The 19,890-nt window shown below is 40.4% G+C and overlaps 1 protein-coding gene across 1 annotated transcript in view; it reads right to left on the reverse strand.

The window, feature by feature from the left end:
* The window catches only part of PITPNC1 (phosphatidylinositol transfer protein cytoplasmic 1), a 75,420-nt gene that overhangs the window by 15,640 nt on the left and 39,890 nt on the right, over nt 1-19,890 (reverse strand). The window contains exons 3-6 of the mRNA XM_005490443.3: nt 18,766-18,854; nt 18,314-18,321; nt 9,263-9,334; nt 187-282 (exon numbers count right to left, since the gene is read on the reverse strand). Coding sequence (XP_005490500.1) covers nt 187-282; nt 9,263-9,334; nt 18,314-18,321; nt 18,766-18,854 — 265 coding nt within the window. The remainder of the gene's footprint in view (nt 1-186; nt 283-9,262; nt 9,335-18,313; nt 18,322-18,765; nt 18,855-19,890) is intronic.

Genomic DNA, 19,890 nt, shown 5'->3' on the forward strand with positions numbered 1-19,890 from the left:
TCTGATAAGGGTAGGAAAACATTTCAAAGAATCATCTGCAAAAGAAAGTGTTGGGCAATCTGGACAGAGAGGCTGCTGGCTGCTTCCCCTCTGACCAAAGGCTCTTGAGATATTACTGACCAACAAGATTTTATACAAAAATAAAAAGGTTGTGATTCCTGTGTTCACAGCCCACTTGCCTCTTACCTCTGATTCCTTGTAATAGCGCTCGGGAATCTCGTCGCTGGCAATATCGATAAAGCAAACTTCTCGCTCCAGATCTTTTGCTTCTTTGTCAAAAATCTGCAAGAGTTAAAAAAATTCAAGGCTGTTACAGAACAGCACCCTCACAAAATCCACCTGGAATAACTGTTACAAGCAGTTTCAATGACTTGGGCAACAGAATGTATTTTAGGCTTGTGCCTGAACAGCTTTGTGTAAAATACTCGAGTTTTTGCAGGAACACATTCTCCACCCTACTGCTCACATCGTGTTCAGCACTTTCTGCTCCCACTGCTGCTCTTCCTTGGATTTTTTTAGAATGGAGACTTTGCTTAAAAACAGCAAGGTCAACAATTTGGATTGTTTTTCCTGCATTCTCCAGTCTTTGTACTAGAGTCTGTCACTGTAAAAACCCAGCTCTCTGGGCTCAGGGGGTTTTGCCCACTAAGGACTCCAGCAATGTGCAGGTGTTTGCTGGGAACAGTCAGAGCTGTTGTTACACTGAAAATGAAAATTGTGGCCCAACTACCCCAGTGGATGTGCAAGCTTCCCCAGCCCATCCATGCACACACATTTCAATCCTTTAGGACCTTGTTTGGAACAGCAAACCTCCTGTTCTATGCAAGGTGAACGATGGAGATATTTTGAAAATCCAGGTCATTTGCAGCTGCAGCACAGTATCCTTCTGTGCCTGTGTCCATAATTTAATTATTTAGGCATCTCAGTGACCCATGTGACTTACACTGTGTCTGCAATACATTTTCCTCATGATTCTGAGACTTGGAAACAGTGCTGAGCTAAAAAGCTACCATGAATTAGTGCCATGAAATTCAGGGAAGTTGTGCATCCACTGTCAGGAGCAGTAATAAGCTCACAATGTGCTCTTTCCTTCAGGGCACAATGTTCTATAGCTGATATTTCCAGGAAGCAAAAATATTTTTGTTTTCTTTTTTTTTTAAATATATGCCCTGAATGCTCTCTTGATTTAATTAAATTCTAGAGGAACAGTTAAAAATACAAAATGCCAGCAACTCTTTAGTAACAGAAATGCTACTTCATTATTTCTGAAAGCATAGGGGCTGCCCATTTAAAGCATTCAAAAGAGCAATGGACTCCAGGGAACACAGGAACCAGCTGGTAGGAAGAAAATTGCTCAGGAAATTGTCTTTCAAATACAGGAAAAGCTGAAGTTTGACTCTACAATTTTAACTTATCTTGGTAGTGAATAAAACAGGCAGCACTGAATGCTCACTGGGCTGGATGTAACATATTCACACATCTGAAACTGCTGAAGAACTGAGAAACTCCAACCTGGTTTTATTTGTATTATTATCCTTCTGCAATTGTTGTTTTGCAAGAAATATGTTAATTATTTGAACAATGTGGAACTTTGAAGGAAAGCCCTTCTCCTGTAGTGCTCCTTCTCTGAATTGGGTACATTGGTGTAAATCACTTCTGTGTTTATATATATAATATAGGTCACCTTTTATAAACTCCCTTGCTTGCTTTTTTCCTAAACAAATTCAGAAATACAGAGCAGCCCCTGATGAATTCAGTTGAACTATTTCTGGAATAAGATGCATTTCACCATAATCTCTCTAAAATACTGGAAATGGGACTTAAGTGGACATTAGCAGATCAGCTGAGGCTTTGAATCTGTGCATGGTTTAGGAACAAGCCCCAGAAATTCAAGCACATGCAAATCTCTGCCCATTTGCAACGGCCTAAATGGAGATTATTACCCAGTGTCTTATCCAAAGAAATGTGCCCTGCTCTGTCCCAGACTTGATCCACATATTTCACCTCATATGAAAACAGTTCTAAATTCCTTTTCTCTCTTTAAAATGCTGTGATGGAAGTGGGGATGACAGATGCCTTTGCCAATCTGTCAAAACCAGGAGGAATTTTTCAACCATTTCAACGATGCCTTATTTGCTGCCGAGGCTGTCTGTGACCATTTCCTTTATTCCAGAAGTTTGCTGAATGACATTCTTACTTCCCTTTGCCAGCAGAACTTGTTGTCTAATCATTTATGCTTCTCCCTTTCTCAGATTGTCCTCACAAGATTTGCAGCTAGAGATTTAATCTTCTCATTCTATCAGCAGTTGAAAATAAGAAGTCATTAGAGAACAAGACTGATTTCTTTCTTAGCTCTAATTCTCTTATTGCCTCTTTTGGCCACAGAATCTTGGATTGCCTGAAACCCTGTAGGGACGATGGGTTTATTGTGGCTGGGATCAAAGACACTAAAAAAACTTAAAAGTTTTAAAGGAAAAGATTAAAGGCCACAAAAAGAAGCATAAGGCTCCCAATCTGTGCAACTGTATTTGCAAATGTGCAGAAACTGAATGGTGAGAACAATCTGTATTCTTAAGAAGATGATGTAGAAGACAGAATATTAAATATTATATTGGAAAGAACTGGACAGGCTTTACATTTGGAAGCCAAGTAATTAATTGAGATTGAAATACACAATCAAATGGAAAACAAAGAGCAACATTCAGACTGAAGAGGCCTTTTTGCCACGGGTTTTGGTTTGATTTTGGGGGAAGTAACGTGACAGCTTTTTTACACCAAACATTTATATACTTCCTTTCCTAAGAGGAATGAAAACTCAGCATGATTTAGACTACATCACCCACAGAATGACAGAAAGTGGGAGGAAGGTTTCAACTGGGCCTTTATGACTGTCAATGGTTTCTTCTGGTGAAAATTCAAAAAAAAAACCCAAAAAAACCCCAACCAAACAAAAAGAACCCCCCCCCAAAAAAAAACCACCCCAAAAAACAGAACAAAAAAACAACCAAAAAAACTCTAAACCACTAAAAAAGGACAAAAGACCCTCAACCAACCAACCAACCAACCAACCAACCAACCAACTTCAAACCCAACAAATCAACCAACCAGAAACCAAAAGAAAAGTACACAAAATCAATCCCCCCCGGCAGGTGATTCCAGAACCTCAAGAATAACAGCTCATCCAGGATATTGCAGAAATGTGAGTACTGGTGAACTTAAATTTCATTCCTTTGTTTCTCTCCTGCCCTGCAATGACATGTCTGGGCCCATGCCTTGCTAGGAACTTCCATTCTCCTGGTAGCCACAGTCAGAACAGAAAGTCAGGTTAGGATATGATGGGAAATTTAATATCCTCTTTTCTACAAGGATTTTTTCCTATTTGTTTAAATATTTTGTATGTTTAGGCTAAGTTGCTGGGTTTGATTTTATTCAGATGTAGTTAATCTAAAATATAACTTTATGGCGAATCTCCACAGCTGACCTGGATTGGATATAAACAGCATAAAGCCAATTTCTGCTGAATGCATTTATTCCATCCACACTGGCAAACTCCTCACTCATCTGCACCACCAGGACTCCAAGAGTCACATCTGTGCCTCTGGCTTGGCTTTGTTTCATAATACATGATTCTCTCTTGTGATGTTTGTTTTCCATCTTCAAGAGCAAAGGAACCACCCAAGGGATTACCAGCTGGAAAGGTGTTTGGCTCTGTCATTACTACAAAATGCTTTTTTTTTCCAGCCTAAACAGAAGGAGTTTGTGGTCAGAAGGCTGTAAAGAGACAGCTAATTGATGGCAGGGCTGTAATTGTGGTGAGGACTGCAAGAATAATTCTTTTCTTCCATTAGAAAAATGCACAAAATATACTCTCCACCTTGAAATTCTCATCTCTGCAGATTGCCATGGCCAGAATCACTGGCTGCTCCTCAGAGTGTTGCTGCACACCTTGAGCATGGAGCTCTCACTTTTCTGAAGGAAAACTCCTCAGAACTCAGAACTTGACCCATGGAATTCATTCAGTGTGTAACTTTTCAATAAATCATGCTCCAACCTCAGCTACTTCCAAATTCCCAAATTTCCTTTTGAGCTTTATTTGGGCAGAGATTACAGCAATTGACCAATTTCAAACCTGTTCATGGGATAAAAATATTTATGTGGACACACATAATTGGGAGCAATTTTTCAATGGAAAAAGATTGAATCTGTCTTTGAGAAGAGAAAATTTGGCTCCCTGAACTGGCTGGGAATATCCCTGTGTGCCACAGAGTGGGCAGGCAGTTATATATTTATCTGCAGCCTTGCTCCCTGCTCCTTTTGATCTCATGTCATGACTCCCCTATTATTCCATCTCTTATGAAATATCTCATTAAGATTTGTGCTTTCTGGACAGAGAACTGGATTTTTATGTAATTATGTCAAAGTAGCTGTGCTTCCAAGACCTCAGTAGACTATCTATAATATTTACTGGGATTAGTTTTTTAAGTCACATCCAGTTCAAGTGCCAGATTTACTGACTTCAGTGGTTCATTTAGAAAAATGAGAAAGTAGAGGCACAACCACCTCACTTGTTCACACTCTGTCAGTGTGGGCCCTGTCATATGTTCTGTGATGGCCATATGTGCTTGGGACACAGGAGCTGCACTGCAACAAAGAGAGCTCTTCCCTCAGGAGGAATTTCAGACCAACCTTTCCACTTGCTTGCCTTCATCTTTTCAGACTTTTTAGAGGGGGAAAAGCATCATAAAATCATTGCAAATTATGGGATACTCAGTACCATCATACAGGAAAAGTCCAGGTGCAAAAAAATCACCCTCAAAGTGTCCCTTGCTTTGAACTTTGCATATTTTGAGTGATGCCCAGCAATCCTTTTGGCAGTTTCCAGAGTGAGATCCTGTGGTGCAGGTTAAACCAGGGCACAGCTGAATCCTTTGCAGCTGAAATCAGTGTTTCATGGCAGTTGCCTTAAATAGTGAATTTACATTTAATTTCCATGTGCTATATTCAAGTTTGTTACAACCTAGTTCCACATTACTAAGATAGGAGACAAAAATAGAGGAAAAACCACCCTAAACTCAACCAAACTAGAAATGCTTTTCTTTTTAGCTGCCATATCTAAAATTTATTTTACTTTACTTTCATAATCAAGATCCAGACACTGACTTTTCCAGAGAAAAATATTATGCTATGAAGAGCAAGGCACAGGAAATTCTACATACTGTGAATTTTCATTATTGACAACCTTTGAATTATTTGACAAGCTGTACTTTTTTTTTTTTTTTTTTGCTTTCCCCAGACACCATCAGATGGCAAAAAAATCACTGCCCAAATATCAGCAGCAATTAATTCTGTGCCTAAAAAATAAAACAAAACAAATCAGAAATCAGTCAAACATAATGATGCTTGCGCAACAAATAGGAAAATGGAATAAATGAGCAGCGTCTGTCCCCAGCCTGGCTTTGCTGCACCTCCAGTGCCTCGCAGACATTTCCCAGCAGCAGAGGTGACAGCAGGGACAGGGTGGCTCTGCCATGTGTGACATGGCTGGGCACTGACTGCAGCCACATGGTGTGGCCTGGAACCAGCACAGCTGATTGCCAGGCACAGTCGGTGCATTCACCACAATGAGGAAAAAACCCAAACCTGTGCCTGTGGTGCACACTCAGACAGAGAGAGGGAGATGACAGCTCACTAAATTAGCCCTTTGTGACACAAATACTGAGCAGCCAATGGGCTGATGAAAGAAAATACCTGTCCAAATACAAAAGAGCTTGAGGAAGTGTTCTCATGGAAAGCACACACCCAATTCATTGACACACCAGCAGTAACTCCCACCCTCCTGCCTGCATTTCTACCATTTCATCCGTGTAAGAATTCTCTCTGTAAGGATGTCCCTTATGGTTTAAATATTCAGAATACAGACTTTATCTATATTCAAATACCCAAAGTGCAAATTTTGCTTTGGGAGCAGGGTGTGAGTGCTGTGCCCTTTTGCACTGCTCTGTGCCCACTGAGGCTCTTGGCTGTAGCCCCTGCACTTCCCCTGCCCAGGGTACAAAGGGAAGCAATATTTCCATACAGATTCCACCTCCCATATAATTTCCATCTCCATTCTAATTTTAAAAAATTCCATTTTGTAATTTAAAAAAAAAAAGTAAAATCAAAATAAAATTTCTCTTTAAGAAGTTGACTTTTAATTTAAAAGATCTGCAAGGGGAAATAGTGACTGGCCTGACTCACTGGTCCAGTTCCTGACAGTGTTAATGAAGCTGTAAAGCTACAAGGTAGCAGGGACAATATTTGATGTACTCACATGCTCATCCAACACTGGCTCTGTTTTTCTAAGAATAGAGTTGCCATGGAACAACTACATGGGATACATTAAAATCAGCTGCTCTGAGCACTGAAATCACAGCTCAGTGGATTTATGGTTCTGCACTACTACACAAGGTTGCCTAAATAAAGACATTTATTGTCCATTGTTCTTCTGTCAGTATTTATATTTGTGCAAATCAACCACAAACTTTAACAGATTGGAACAAGAATGCTTTAACACATTTAAAATAGCTTAAAATGAATTCTAAGACATAGAAAAATCATATTCCAGAGCACATACCATCTTTCTCTAATATTGCTGCTATCTTCTGTCATGCCAAATGGGAAGAAAAATCAGTAGGAACTTTGCATCAAGATATATTGCAATAATTAGGTAGAATTATACCAGACAACACGTTAAATGAAATAATTCTAATAACATCCCAGCCTACCAAATGACAGGAACCCAAGACCATTTATATTGCTTTCTTCCATGGATCAGTGGAATTAGTTTTAGTATCCTTATTGCTTTTCCCAATCAATATCCACTTTATCAGACAGTATGGAAATGAAGAATAGATCAGAGTGCAAAGATTTAAAAAAATCTCCATGATCTAAAAAAATACAGTGAGAAACAGCTGAGTTAAAATCAGATTTGTATTATTGCCCTCATTACTGTAACATTAATATTCATTTAGTCTATTTTGCATTAGAACTGCAAAATTTACAGAAGTTTTTTTTGGATTCATTATTTCTTCATCAGACAAGGCTGATAGTTGCAATGAAAGAAAATACAGGGTATCTATGGAAATCTGTAGGAATGGGTGCTATGCTTGCTGTTGTTTTCTACCCAGACAAACAGTGACATTTAATCTAAACTTGTCTGTCACAAAGGAGAAATGCACTTTGCAAGTTCTTAAGGGAGGTTTCAGCCTGCCCATTGAGCAATGGAAGTGAGGTTGACTCCTGCTCCTGGCTCCAAGATGTTTGGATTAACAGAAGCCTCTCCATATTTAGGAACCTTCCAGCATTTCAGGGCTGTACCAGTCGTGTCTGTGGTCCCAGATAAAGGTCATGGGAGCACAAAAATGTAAATCTTCCATTGGTTTACTGTGTTCCCACCAGGGAACAGCACAGCTCTCAGAATTACAAAATCAGGGAAATTAGGGCTGGAGTGCAACCCTCTAATTCAGCTGCTCTTTGTCCTCCTCAGTTCAAGCAGGGGTCAGTGAAATCTCTTAATCTAGGCAAACACTGCCTTAGTCTGTGACTCAGGTGCTGCAATAGAAAGGAAATATGATATTAGCCCACTGGCAGTCTGGTAAAAATGACATTGGAAGAGCTGGATTCAAGCAGAATAGAGTTTCTTTGATTTACATCACTGGAGTATCCCACCTCTGTGCCACTTTCATCTGAATTCCCCGGCTGGATACTGTTCAGGGCTTGATTCACAGTATTTTAGCCACAAGCTGACACACTGAAAGAATTCACTCTGCTTAAAGAGCTTCAGTTCTTCCTCTGTCAGACAGCAGCCCAGATCATGTCTGCTCACTGCTGGCATTATAATGCACCAGAAAATTAGTCTGCACCCTCCCAAAGCCATAGGTGTGGGCTTGCTCTGAATTAAAGTGCTGCCAAAAAACAGAAGTGAACATTAAAAAGTGCATAAATTACACAATGTTCATCTAGCTGGTAATGTAATACACTTGTTTTAACTCCACACTGATCTGGCTTAGAGAGGCAGCCCAGTGAGTGGTTGGTATCTGGTGGTTAATAGATGATCCCTGTCATGCTCCCAGTGGGAAAGTGTCTGCGTGCCAAAAGCATTATTCCAAATTCCACCTTGTTCTTGTACATGTAATTATTCTGCCATAAGCAGTGCAACAGCTGTCAGCCTCATGAACAGGCAGCCCCAGGGGGCTGAGGGAAACGTTCCTCCCACCTGGAGAACAGAACACCTTCCTCTTCCCAGGGCTGCTGCAGGGACACCCCAAAACACTGCAAGGCTTTGCTCAGACCCCTTAAAATCTGCTTGATTGCCTTTTTCCTTTTCCAGAATGAGTTCAAACGCCCCATCATTGGGTCTCTCTTTTACAGATCAAATTTCCAGACATTTAAACTTTTCATGCCTACAAGAAACTTCTTCTCATAAGTCTGCAACCAATGTATGCCAAAACGAAACAGGAAGAAACATATTTGTGTGTGAACCCAAGGGTTCAATCTTCACATGCTGGGCTTTAGTGAAAGTTATTCTTTTTTTTTTTTTTTTGCAAGGAAAAAGCAGCCTCTGCTTTGCTCTCTGCACAGCAAAGTCTGACTGACCTCCTGCCTTCTGCTCCTGAGCCTCTCTGATCAGCAGCTGCTGGCTGCTCATTCCCACCCTCCCTCTACAGAGGATTTTACACAGTTAATTGTCCTTCTCATCTCTCTAACTCTGAAAATTTTTAACTTCGGGTAAGTGACTGCCAAAAGCATCACCTAAGTGCACAGCCATTGTTCCCCAAGCTGCTTTCTGAGATCTCTCATCTCTGACCATTGTTGAGTTTCCTGTTTGTTCTTCCTGACACCACCTTGGAATTCAACCCCCTTTATTCAGAGATAATAATGTGAAACACACAAAGTGCAACACAAGCAGACCAAAACCCCCTAGTCATCTTAACTTTACTTTCCATAAATGCTCATCAGGACTAAATTCACACATGTAAATGATGCTGTGTTTGGAGAAGGAACAAATAGAATAGAAGAGGCAGAAAGGAAGGTGTGAACACAGATCTTTCACCTCCTGGTACTTCAGAGGTAACTGCTCTGCAGCTGCTCCACAGCAGGACACCCAGGCAGGGACAAAGGCACAAATTTGGGGCCTTCTCCCAAACTGAGAGACTCCAGGCCCCGACAGACTGTGGTTAACCAAGAGGATTAAATCAACTTTTGCACAAGGTGCCATACTTACACTGTCATTGCTTCCTTTGTTGTCCTCATATTTTGTCTCTATATGAATGGAGAATTTAGGCAAAAACGAACACTGCAACAAAAGAAAAATATGTTTAACACAAGAAATGTGCCTTGCTTCATCAGCTGACACATTCAGTACATCTCTTTTGGTATCACCTTTCTTATTTTTTACAGATTACTTCAAGAAAAAATGTTGCCAGAATGTAAACCAGAAAGGTTTGATGATTCTGGAGGGATCCAGAGATTCTAAAAGTTGAAAATTATAATGAAGATATAAATAAATCAGTATAAGCAGTCTGGAATAATTAGATGCAATGGTTTTCATGCTCACTATGCCCAAGAGTATGAGTGTCCTGAATGTCTTGTTAGAAATTCAATTCACTGAGATCTTGAGAGCAACTGGATATCCCTCATTATAGACCAGTCCATCCCCATATAGAAAAACCCAAGGACACTTCACCAGATGCAGGTCCTGACCAAACAGACAGCAATGCTTTCATATGTGAGGGCTTGTTCTTAATTTTGGTGAGAAATGAATTTTAGCATAATTTCCTATTAATGAAATTAATATGGAATTCATGGATTATGAACTCCTGTGAAAATTTATTTTTCCTAAATCCAAATAAATATTTATTTAAAAAAAAAGAAGAACACACCAATGTTTTCCTGTTAAAGATTAATATTCTGTATTTACATGGGAATAAATTTATTTTTCTGAGGATTGCTTAGCTTAGCTGGCTTATGAAGACTAGAATTTGTAATACTAGGCAACATAATCCTATCATAATAAATATTTCAAATATATTTTATTTATCATTTCACAGTTCTTTCAAAGCAAGTTTTCAGACAGCAGATAGAACAGCTGTCTAACCAGCTCTGAATGACACCAGTTCAGCATCTTCCCTGTTAGTCACCGAGGCTTTCCCTGCATTTCCTGCCATTTCCTTGTGTGATGCATCACTAATCCCCTGTGGCAAACGGCTCCTCCACGGGCTGTGCATCCAGGTTATACAATGAGGGTTTGGACACCTCAGTGCTCACACGGCTGCTGGTCCAAGTCCAGGCTTGAAAACATTCCCAGTTCCTGCAGGGAGGGGCTGGTGAGGAAGGGAGAGGGGGTTTGGGAGCCAGGTGTAGGGCAACAGCTGAAATCTGAGGCAGCTCCTTGGACACTGCAGCAAATTCACCCCTCCTTCACTGGGTATCACCCAACAAGCCATTGTTCAGTCTTCCTCTGATCACAGGATATCCATTATCAATAAGCACATCTAGAACCAATCCTTGCTGAAAAAACAAGGGAGCAGATTCCTCAAAATAAGGCTCTGGTGCCATGGAAGGCAAAACCCCCTTCATGTTGTTGATCTGAAGCACAGCTGCAGTTTCAGAGGGAATTATGAATAAAACCAAATGTCAGATTTCCCTCTGACCTTGGTATTAAAGAAATGCCTGCTGTTTTCAATCACTGTCAGGAGGTTGCCAGCGATGAGCCAGGTCATGACACTGAAATGTCACCGTTCCATGTCCTGGACGTGAGGCTGCCCTGGAGCAGCTCAACAAGGCCCTGCTTGGGTCTGGCTGGTGATTGATTCCTCTGACCCAGAATCTAAACTCTAATTAAAACAAGAGATCCTCCAACCTTGTATTTCAAAAAGAAGCATTAAGAAAAGACCAAGGTTCCTTAGACTAGCAGAGAATGGTGCCATTTACCTCAAGCCACCTCATTAGAGAGCCACTTTCTGTGAAGCCACCCACAGGCAGCCTCCCTGTGTGTTTAGCATGAAGGAGAGAACTGTAACAACCTCATTTGAGATTATAAATGGCAACATGGGTTTACCCCAAATGAAAATTCAAATCCACCAGAAGTCCTCCACCGCAAAAATCCCTCTGAGAACTCCACTGGCTGGCAACCACTGCTCCAGCAGCTGTGGGGGGTCTCGCTGCCTTACAGGAACACTTAGCAGGGTCCAAATTTTTGAACATTTCACAGAATGTGTCTCATGATTCATCAGCTGCACTCTGACTAATTGGCAGAGGGCTCTGGCAGAACCAGAAAACTGTTTATGCATCATTCAAAAGACTATTATTCATCGTGCAAAAAGTTGGGTTTTTCCCCTCAAGTGGCGGCGTATTTACTTAACTGGGGATTAAAATTGTTGTGCAACAGTCAGAAACAAACTGGGGAGTGAATAGTAGGTAATAAACCTTTTAGGAGATTCTTATTTTCTTCTGAGCACCGCTCCCTTTGTGCTCTGCCTCCTCTGGGGCCCGTGTTCTTCCAGCCCTGACCTGAGGCGATCGATGTGAGCACACACAGGAGGGCACAGGGCACTGTTTCCAGCTCTCCATTTCACTGCCTCTACAGCCTGCAAGGGTCCTCTTGGGAATGAAATAGTGGCAAATTCAATCTTTAACTTGAAATTAAACCTAAGTTCTGCAGAATAATTCAAAATCTTCAGTCACAGTGGCTTCAATGATAAGGTGTCTTTGTGAAAAGCTCTCAAAGGAGGCATCTCCAGGTATTGTCACCTCCAGATTTTTTAGATGTCTTATAAACTCCTTTAAAATTTTTTATACCCCAGCACAGCTGTGACACTCAAAAGACAAATAAGGGGAATATTCAGGTTTTTTTTTTTTTGTTCTCCTAAACTTTCTATATTTGGCACCTTAATTTTGGAAGAACCAGGAGAGATTTAAGGCTCAAGGGAGCACCAGTGCAATAACAGGAGAGTGAACCAGTAATTACCAGCGTGAGCAGGGGCATTTCCACGTTAGAATGAAGGCAATGAAAGCAGCATATGGAAAGCACAGCCCCCAGTTGTGTTTGCAATTCCCTACATATAACCTCTTGAAAAACGCAGGGCCTATTTTTAGCACCATGATTGATTAGCGTTGCCATAGCAATAAGCAACACTTACAAGAACAGGGCAGAACCGAAGTGTGCCAAAACACTTGGCAAAGTCTTAAAGAGACAGTCAGGGTGTGAGAATCCTTGAATGCAGAGGGCTGTCAGATTCACCTGGTGCAGTAATTGCACCTGAGGTGGCTGTGGGAATTACTGCAGTTGGCAGCAGAGATGTTGGTCTGGGAGAGGCTTCCTCACCCTCTGGAACCTGCTTTGTGTGAGCAATGCCAGTTCGTCACTGCTCTTGCAGCTGGTTTCATTTTCCATGTGGATTCTGCCTGCAGAATGTTCAAAGACTTGCTGGAGACCTCATCCTTGCTCTTCACCTCTCCTGTTCCTTGTGAATATTAATCCACAATCCTTGGCAGTCATTTCTGCACAGTAAAAATTAATCCCACTTTTTTTTTTTTTTTTTTTTTTTTTTTTTTTTAAGCAGCAGAAGCATATTTCCCTAAATCTTAACATAAAAGCCCAGCAAGGCAGACATTTCATGCAAATGTTCTCTCTCATCTTCCACCGCTTCTCAGACTGATGATTTTTTTATATGGTCACATATGCATTATTTTGACAACACAGGTGGAACTGGATTTTTAGAGAGTGATCTCCACAGAGCCTAAAGACAAAGAACAAAGTGACTGCTACAATGAGGTGAGAGTGTTAAGCAAATGAAATCTTTTCCATAGGGTAGCTCCAATATACCACATCCTTTAAATTCAAAGTTTTGGGCACTGTTTTGCTTCTCGAGAGGTAACAACAGCATTTCTTTATTGAAGATCAAGAACCTGGGAAAGATAAGTGGAGTCCCAACTTTGTTGCAAGTGACAAAGGGAATGTGGAATTGTGGGGTGATGGGAGGTGGAATATTCAATGTTTTTTGGAAAATGGACCATGGGGAGTTATTGGCTCCCCTGAGATTGCTGCAGACAGAGCTGCTGTGTGATCAGGTCACCCAGGCACACACCAGCATCCATCAGGGTGACAAGGCTGGAAGAGAACAGGCGGAAAGGGCTGGGCAGGGTGGTGGCATTTGGAAGATGTGACTCAGTGAGAGGGAGGAGAATTTGGAAAGCAAGATAAGCACAGGAAGGTGGCAAACAGCAAACAGAAGTGCTGCTGAGTGGAAAGGAAAAGAACAATGCAAAAACAGGGCTTAAAAATAAACAAGGGAGCAAAACTCTCATAAACAAGGCAAGGAAGAAAACCACTGTTTGTATTGTATACAATAACCTGGAGATGGAACGATGAGTAACAAGTTGCCTCCAACTGCTATAAAATTCTTATCTCTGCCTTTGCCTTCCCTCAGGATCTTTTTCTTTGATACATGGGAACAGTAACCTGCTTATTGAAGAAGAAATGAAGTGAAAAGCAGCGTGCACAAGTGGAAATGACAGTCCCATCTATCAGAGAGGGGGCTGGATTGCTTTGGAATAAGGCAGTGCTGGAAAAAGGGGAATTCTCCCAAGCACTGTGAGTTACTCGTTTCAGTGGGACTAAGTTATTAAATGAGAATACAGATTTGCAGCTCTCTAAAAAATGTATTATTTTTTTCTTATAAATACTACAGAGGTCCTTCCTTTTGCTGGAACCTCTACTAAGGGAAATAAATCTGTGTTTTCCCAGGACAATGGCAGCAGTGAGCCTGTTTTCTGAGCTGGGGGATGCTGGTAGTAACTTTGCATTAGCTCTAATCCTGCAGTATGGATTCTTTGTACTGCATTTTTGATGCAGACTCTTCAAATCCTCAGGCTGCAGCAAAGTTTCAGCCCTGAAGAGTGAGGGGTTAGATCCAAATTTCAAGGGCTGGTAAACAGATAAGGAGAACACAGGAAAAAACTCTACAGCAATGTTTTATCTGAAACAACTGCTTTCCTTCTCAAGTCATCTCATTATAAAAATAACAATACAAAAACATTCCTTCCAGATAATTTACTTCATGGATAAACCAGCAGCTAAGTGAAGCACAAAACATGCCTGTTCTCAAAAGTAATCAGAAACCAGCAGGTCAGTAATGGACCATTTAGCAACTCTCACTCTGGGGCCTTGACACATACCAGATGACATAATTTTATTTTCCTCAGTCATTTGCTGTAGAAGAATAAATGTCATTGTGATAAATCATCAAAGGAATTGTTGTCTCCTGCTTTCTGTTCCATAACTGATTTTCATAAATATTCTGGGTTTATATTCTATTCATCAGGATGTTTGGGACCTTGGCAAGTTGAAGGAACGCTCCTCCTCCTTGTACAAAGCAAACAATGCCATTTTAATGTTTGTTTTGTCTATATAATTGTGAAACTAACAATTGTCCATAAATTATGCATTAAAAAAATTATCCAGCTGTTTTTAAATTTCAGCTCCAGAACTGAAATATTGCTAACACCCCAAAGCCACTCAGGGCAGGCAAATCTGTTTGAACTGATCCCTGGTAAACACTTGAACTGCACCTTCAAACCCAGAAGAGTTTGCTTAAATTCTCTTTGTATTTTTCCTAACCACTTTCTACTCCAGCTTGAGAGCTAAACTTTGGCTCATTTTCAGTGCTCTTCGATCACATGAAGATTTTGTACCATGGTTTAGTCACCAAACATGATCTGATTGTTTGTTTGCTTGAGGCTCCTCTCTTTTTTTGTCCAGAATCTCCACTGTCATTTGGACAGGTCAAATGGATATTTGCTCTGGGCTGTTTATTTTTTAACAATATCCCAATGCAGGTAAAGAAACTCAGTTCTATGCAATTCTTCTTCGTTTGGTTTGCAGTAGACACAAGTTTGCTTTCTAGTTAATTATTTCTAATCTTGCTGGGCAACCTCAGAAATAAAAATAACAAAGCCTCCCGAAAGTTCAGTTGTTCTTGCCGCTGTGAACAGCATAAATATTTTCCACTGAAGATACATATTTGCAAAGGCTGTGATAAGCTGGCACACAAGGGGTTGTTGAGAGCTGCAAGGCATCTTGTGTCCATCCTCCAAAGGCCCCAGGCCCTGAGTAGCCAAGGAATTCTTCCCAAGGCAGCAGCCAACAGCACCCATTGCCCAGGAGCTGGAGCAGCTGGGCAGGAGGAACCCGACCACATCCAGCTCCTGGGATTGTCCATGCAGTGGAATCCAGTGGAGTCACCCTACAGGGCTGCATTCCACAGGTTTATTGTCTTAACATCAACCCAGTCACAAAATAAATGGATTTGTATATAAAACTGCAACATGTATTTTAGCAAGATATCTTATCAGGTTTCTAATGACAAGATCAAAACCAAAGCAGCTGCAGTGCCTATCTTGAAGACACTTTCTCACATACAGGTCTGAAGTAACACCCCAACCACTAAAACTTTGAACTTTACAGGAATATCTCATTCCCTAAATAGTACCCCCAAATCTGGATGATTTCCTTTGGCTCCAGCTTTGACAGTATTTTTTTACTTCCTCCTCCCTCTCCATGACAGCAGGAAGCTTTCAAGGATTAGCTCCAGCTCTGATGCAGCATTTCCTGGGACAGTCCCCATTGCGTCACCTTCCTGAGAGGAAATCTTTTGTATGGCAGCTTGAGCCAGGTGCTTTTGCAAATGCTCTCCTGATGTGACCCTACAGCACAAATTGCACCTCACAAAAGCATCGCTTGTGCAATAGTTCTGTTAAACTCATTATCTCAAGTGTGGCTTTTGTTTTACATGTTGTTAACGTGGTTGTCAGTACCCAGGAGCAGATGCGGAGTTTGCTGCCAGATTTAGGGGGTTGCTGTGTAACAAATACCATTGCTCCAAGCAGATGCCACCATAACTGGATCCAGATTACAGAGGACCAACATCATGACAGTGTCATTTCCATTCCTGTTTTCATGCATCCAATTGCTCTTGGCTTTTTATACAACCATGGCACAGAACAATATTCTGAAAATTATTTTTCAATGCCTGATGGGCATTTTTTCTTAGGTGTCCTAATTTCAGGTCTTTAGAAGGTTGTATTTATGAATTCCATAATATTCACAGGAGAATCAGATTGGTGAAATTATTCCATACTGCATTTCTAAATGCCAGAGTATGGATTTGAATGCTATTTCTCAACAGCTTACATATTTTGCAACTGAAAAACCTTAAGACTGTCAGTAAGGTTCAGTCTGCTGTTCACATCCTCTTCCAAAGCACCACCACACACTGAAATAACATGCTGAGCCTTTAAGGTCCTTCTCTTTATTTAGAGTGGAATTTACAAGGTTAATAAGGTGTGAACATACCACAGAGCAGTACGTACTCGACTCGATAAGATTATGCTTTATTTATCCAATTATTGGCCTGCCTTTAGAATGAGTTTTCCTTGAAATGAGGCTCAATTTGACTCTCACCATTTCCCACAGACCCTTCAGAAATAATTTATGATCTTTAAGAAAAGAGTTTCCAAGCTATCTTACATATTTTGAGCAATGTCTGTGGGCTTATTCTTTCTTTCAGAATTCTCTAATGAATACAGAAGATCAAATTTAGAGAAATATTCCAGACAAGGATAGCAATTATTCCCAGTGGTATGTTTAACATTTTTGTTCTAGATTCAACAGTTGGAGGCAAAGGCACTGTCTGTTTTCCATGAAGATAAATTCATGCCCTATCAGCTCCATTAATACAAATTTTTGATTTTTGTCTGAAGTACAGTTTCCCTTATCTCCTCCCAGTACTTCTAGTTCTGTTTCCTTGCTCCATGGCAATCAGTCCCCAGCTCCCCCAGGCAGTTACAGTGTCACTTAGTGATTCTTTTGCCTACCTTCTAAATTTCTGGACTGATTTAATTTTTCTTTACATGTCTCTTCAACACTTGTGCTGATGCTCTGGAGCATTTCTGTAGCTGTACCTTCCTCCAGCCTGCACCAGGTGTTGTTTCACCAGCTCAGACAGAGATCACCTCCTGATTCAGATTCTCTGAGTACAGCACTGCTGTTTGGCTTTAATAATGTATTGCATTTCAAATTTAGACACATATTTCTGTCTGCCACCACCCTTTGCATCATCCCCACTTGTCTCTCTCAGTTAAAGAAAAAAAAAATCACATTAAAAGATTCAAATTTACTTTCAGTTAAAGCAAAAATTTACCATGGAGAGATATCAGTTCAACACAGCAAATGTCAACTTCCCAGCCTAAAACTAAATGTGCTATCAAAGGTAAGCCTTAATTAATGTGAACTCTGACAGACCCTACCAAAAGTCTCTTCTGGCAAAACCAGCTGAGGATCTGTCCCTGATCACTGCTGTCCATTCTGGGACATTTAAAATCAAATGAAAATTCTAATTACCTGTAGCACATATTGGAAAGCACAGTTTGTTGCTTTGGGTTTTCAAACCTGGCTATCACAGTTGCAACTCTTGGTCTCTGCTTTCCAGATCTGAGCCTTTAAATCCCTCTATTTTTTTTCTTTTTATCACACTAATTTTTTTGTTCCTCTTTGTGCTTTATGAGCTTTTAAAAAATCTGCACAAACATTTTGAGCACTGCAGAATTAAGAGAAACATCTGCATTATGTTTTACCTGCAGTCAGAAGTGCAAGCTAAATCAAAGGAGGAGTTTCTGAAAGGTTCCTTCACCTGGAACCTCCTCACCTTCCAAAGGCTGCTGGAAACTTATTGCTATTATTCAGGCCAGCATATTTAAACAATTTTTCTCATGATTTATGTGCTATATTTTGACTTAGCTGGGCGAGAGGGAATAGATGATTTTTCTGGGCACTGTGCCCAGATTATCTTTAATTTTGTCTACAGATTGTACAGTTTCCCAGATACTATACCAGAGATGAGCATTTTATAAGTTAATAAACCAATAAATAAAATCTGTTCTCATGTCTCCATGTAACAACTGGAACCTTAAAAGCCTCACCCTTTTTAACAGAAGGTTCTTTCTTAGAGTCAGTAAGTAAAAACATATCAAATTATTTTGAAGTGATAAAGAAAAATAATTTATAGGATCTCCTTAGAATAACTTCAAATTTCCCTTTAAATTGCTTAAACTATAAGTAATAAATAGAAACTATAAACTCTAAATAACTAAAATAAGGTTTCACTATTGAATGCATAATAAATAAGTTATATTAAGAAGGGATCTGATTGGATTTTACTATTATATTTTACATCAATTTTCTATTTTTGGAATAAAAAGAGGAAGAAAAACTTACTGTGTATTCTGATTTCCAATTGTCCGTTTGTAAAAAAAAGAAAGAAGAGGGAAAAGAAAAAAAGAGAAACATGAAATTAAACAATGATGCAAGATCCTTACAGTAAACACACATTAATAATAAAAATGATTGTGTCAGATAGTCTGCAAATTTATATTTGACTTAAGTCTAAGGGACAATAAAGGACTCAAGTCAGACAGAATCCAAGCACCTGATGTTTTCTTTGCAAGTAAGAAATTGCATAGACACAACACTCCAGTTTTTACCTATCCTTAATTTATAATGTTTATTTCTTGATACCAGTAAATATACGGTGAAAAATATATCCAGTTCAAGGGGAGATGTTAAAGAGACTTGGTGCTTGTAGCTCAATATATAACTTGGAGCTTCTGAAGATAAACTAAACTATCCCCAAACCACAAAGCAGCAATCAATTCTGCCACATTCCTTACCTGTGATTGTGTAAGGATAATAATTCCAGGCCTTCTCTGTAACGTAAAATATTTTGGGAACAACTGCTCTAGCCCAGCTAGGCAGCTTGCTGAAAGTAAAAAGAAAACATAAAATTAGAATATCTTATGACTTATGACTTAGAATATACTATGACTATTTCTATGTGTGTTGTAGAAATGAAGATCCTTCCAAACATGCCCATCATTTGTGAGGTGTTCGAGGGAAGCAGCAACACCCAGACTTCTCAGGAGCATTTTCATTTTCTGCCTCAGCTGTGCTCCACTCTCAGAGGGAGCAGATCAGGGAGGATCTGGAGTGGGCTGAACCAGGCTGCTCATTTTGGGAATTCACGGCCTGGCACCTTCGGCCACCTCAACAGGTGAGGCCAAGCAAGGTGTGCTGGTGGCACCGTGTGCTCAGCCACAGGGAGGCACTCTCCAACAAGAGGTCAGGGGGAAATGTGGGATTTCAGTCCACTTCGATCCTGAATCCATTATTTCCTCTTACAGATTCTTTTTTCTTCCTTTATGTTCTCTGCCAGCACCGAAACCCTTGTGCTCAGCTCACCTGGCACGCAGCTGTTCCCACACCACCAACAGCAATTCCTGAGTAGGAAGCTTTTATATTAAAATTAACAGATCACTCAAAACACCTCGTGAGGCTGGTAGGCAGCATTAGTCCCCTTTTGCTGATGGGAAGAGTAAATAACAAAAGTGAAGGGAATTAATGGAACTGACATTAGAGCTCAGAGCTCATTCTGTCACAAAAACTCACCAGTGCAGTGGTGCAAAGGCAGCAGAACCAGAAATCAGAGACACAGATACACCACTGGAAGGGATCATTAAAGAGGAATTGAATAATACTATGGAAGGGGGGCAGCATTTTTTTACCCCAGCTCTTGGATCTCTCATTTCCAGCACTCTGGTCACAGAGAGTAACAAAAACTGGTGAAAAAAGAAATATTCAAGAAAGCAAGTTCGCTCGAATTCATCTTTCAACCCTCTCTTAATGACTTCAGTTATAAGCACTGAGGCTGCCAGGAACAGAGGATGCAGAACGAGTTATTCCAAGGAGAGCAGCCCCTGGACACCACAAACATCCCTGTGCTTGGGGAACTCACTTCA

The sequence above is a fragment of the Zonotrichia albicollis genome, chromosome 19 (genome assembly GCF_047830755.1).
Source record: "Zonotrichia albicollis isolate bZonAlb1 chromosome 19, bZonAlb1.hap1, whole genome shotgun sequence".
In the NCBI taxonomy this organism is placed as follows: Eukaryota; Metazoa; Chordata; class Aves; order Passeriformes; family Passerellidae; genus Zonotrichia; species Zonotrichia albicollis.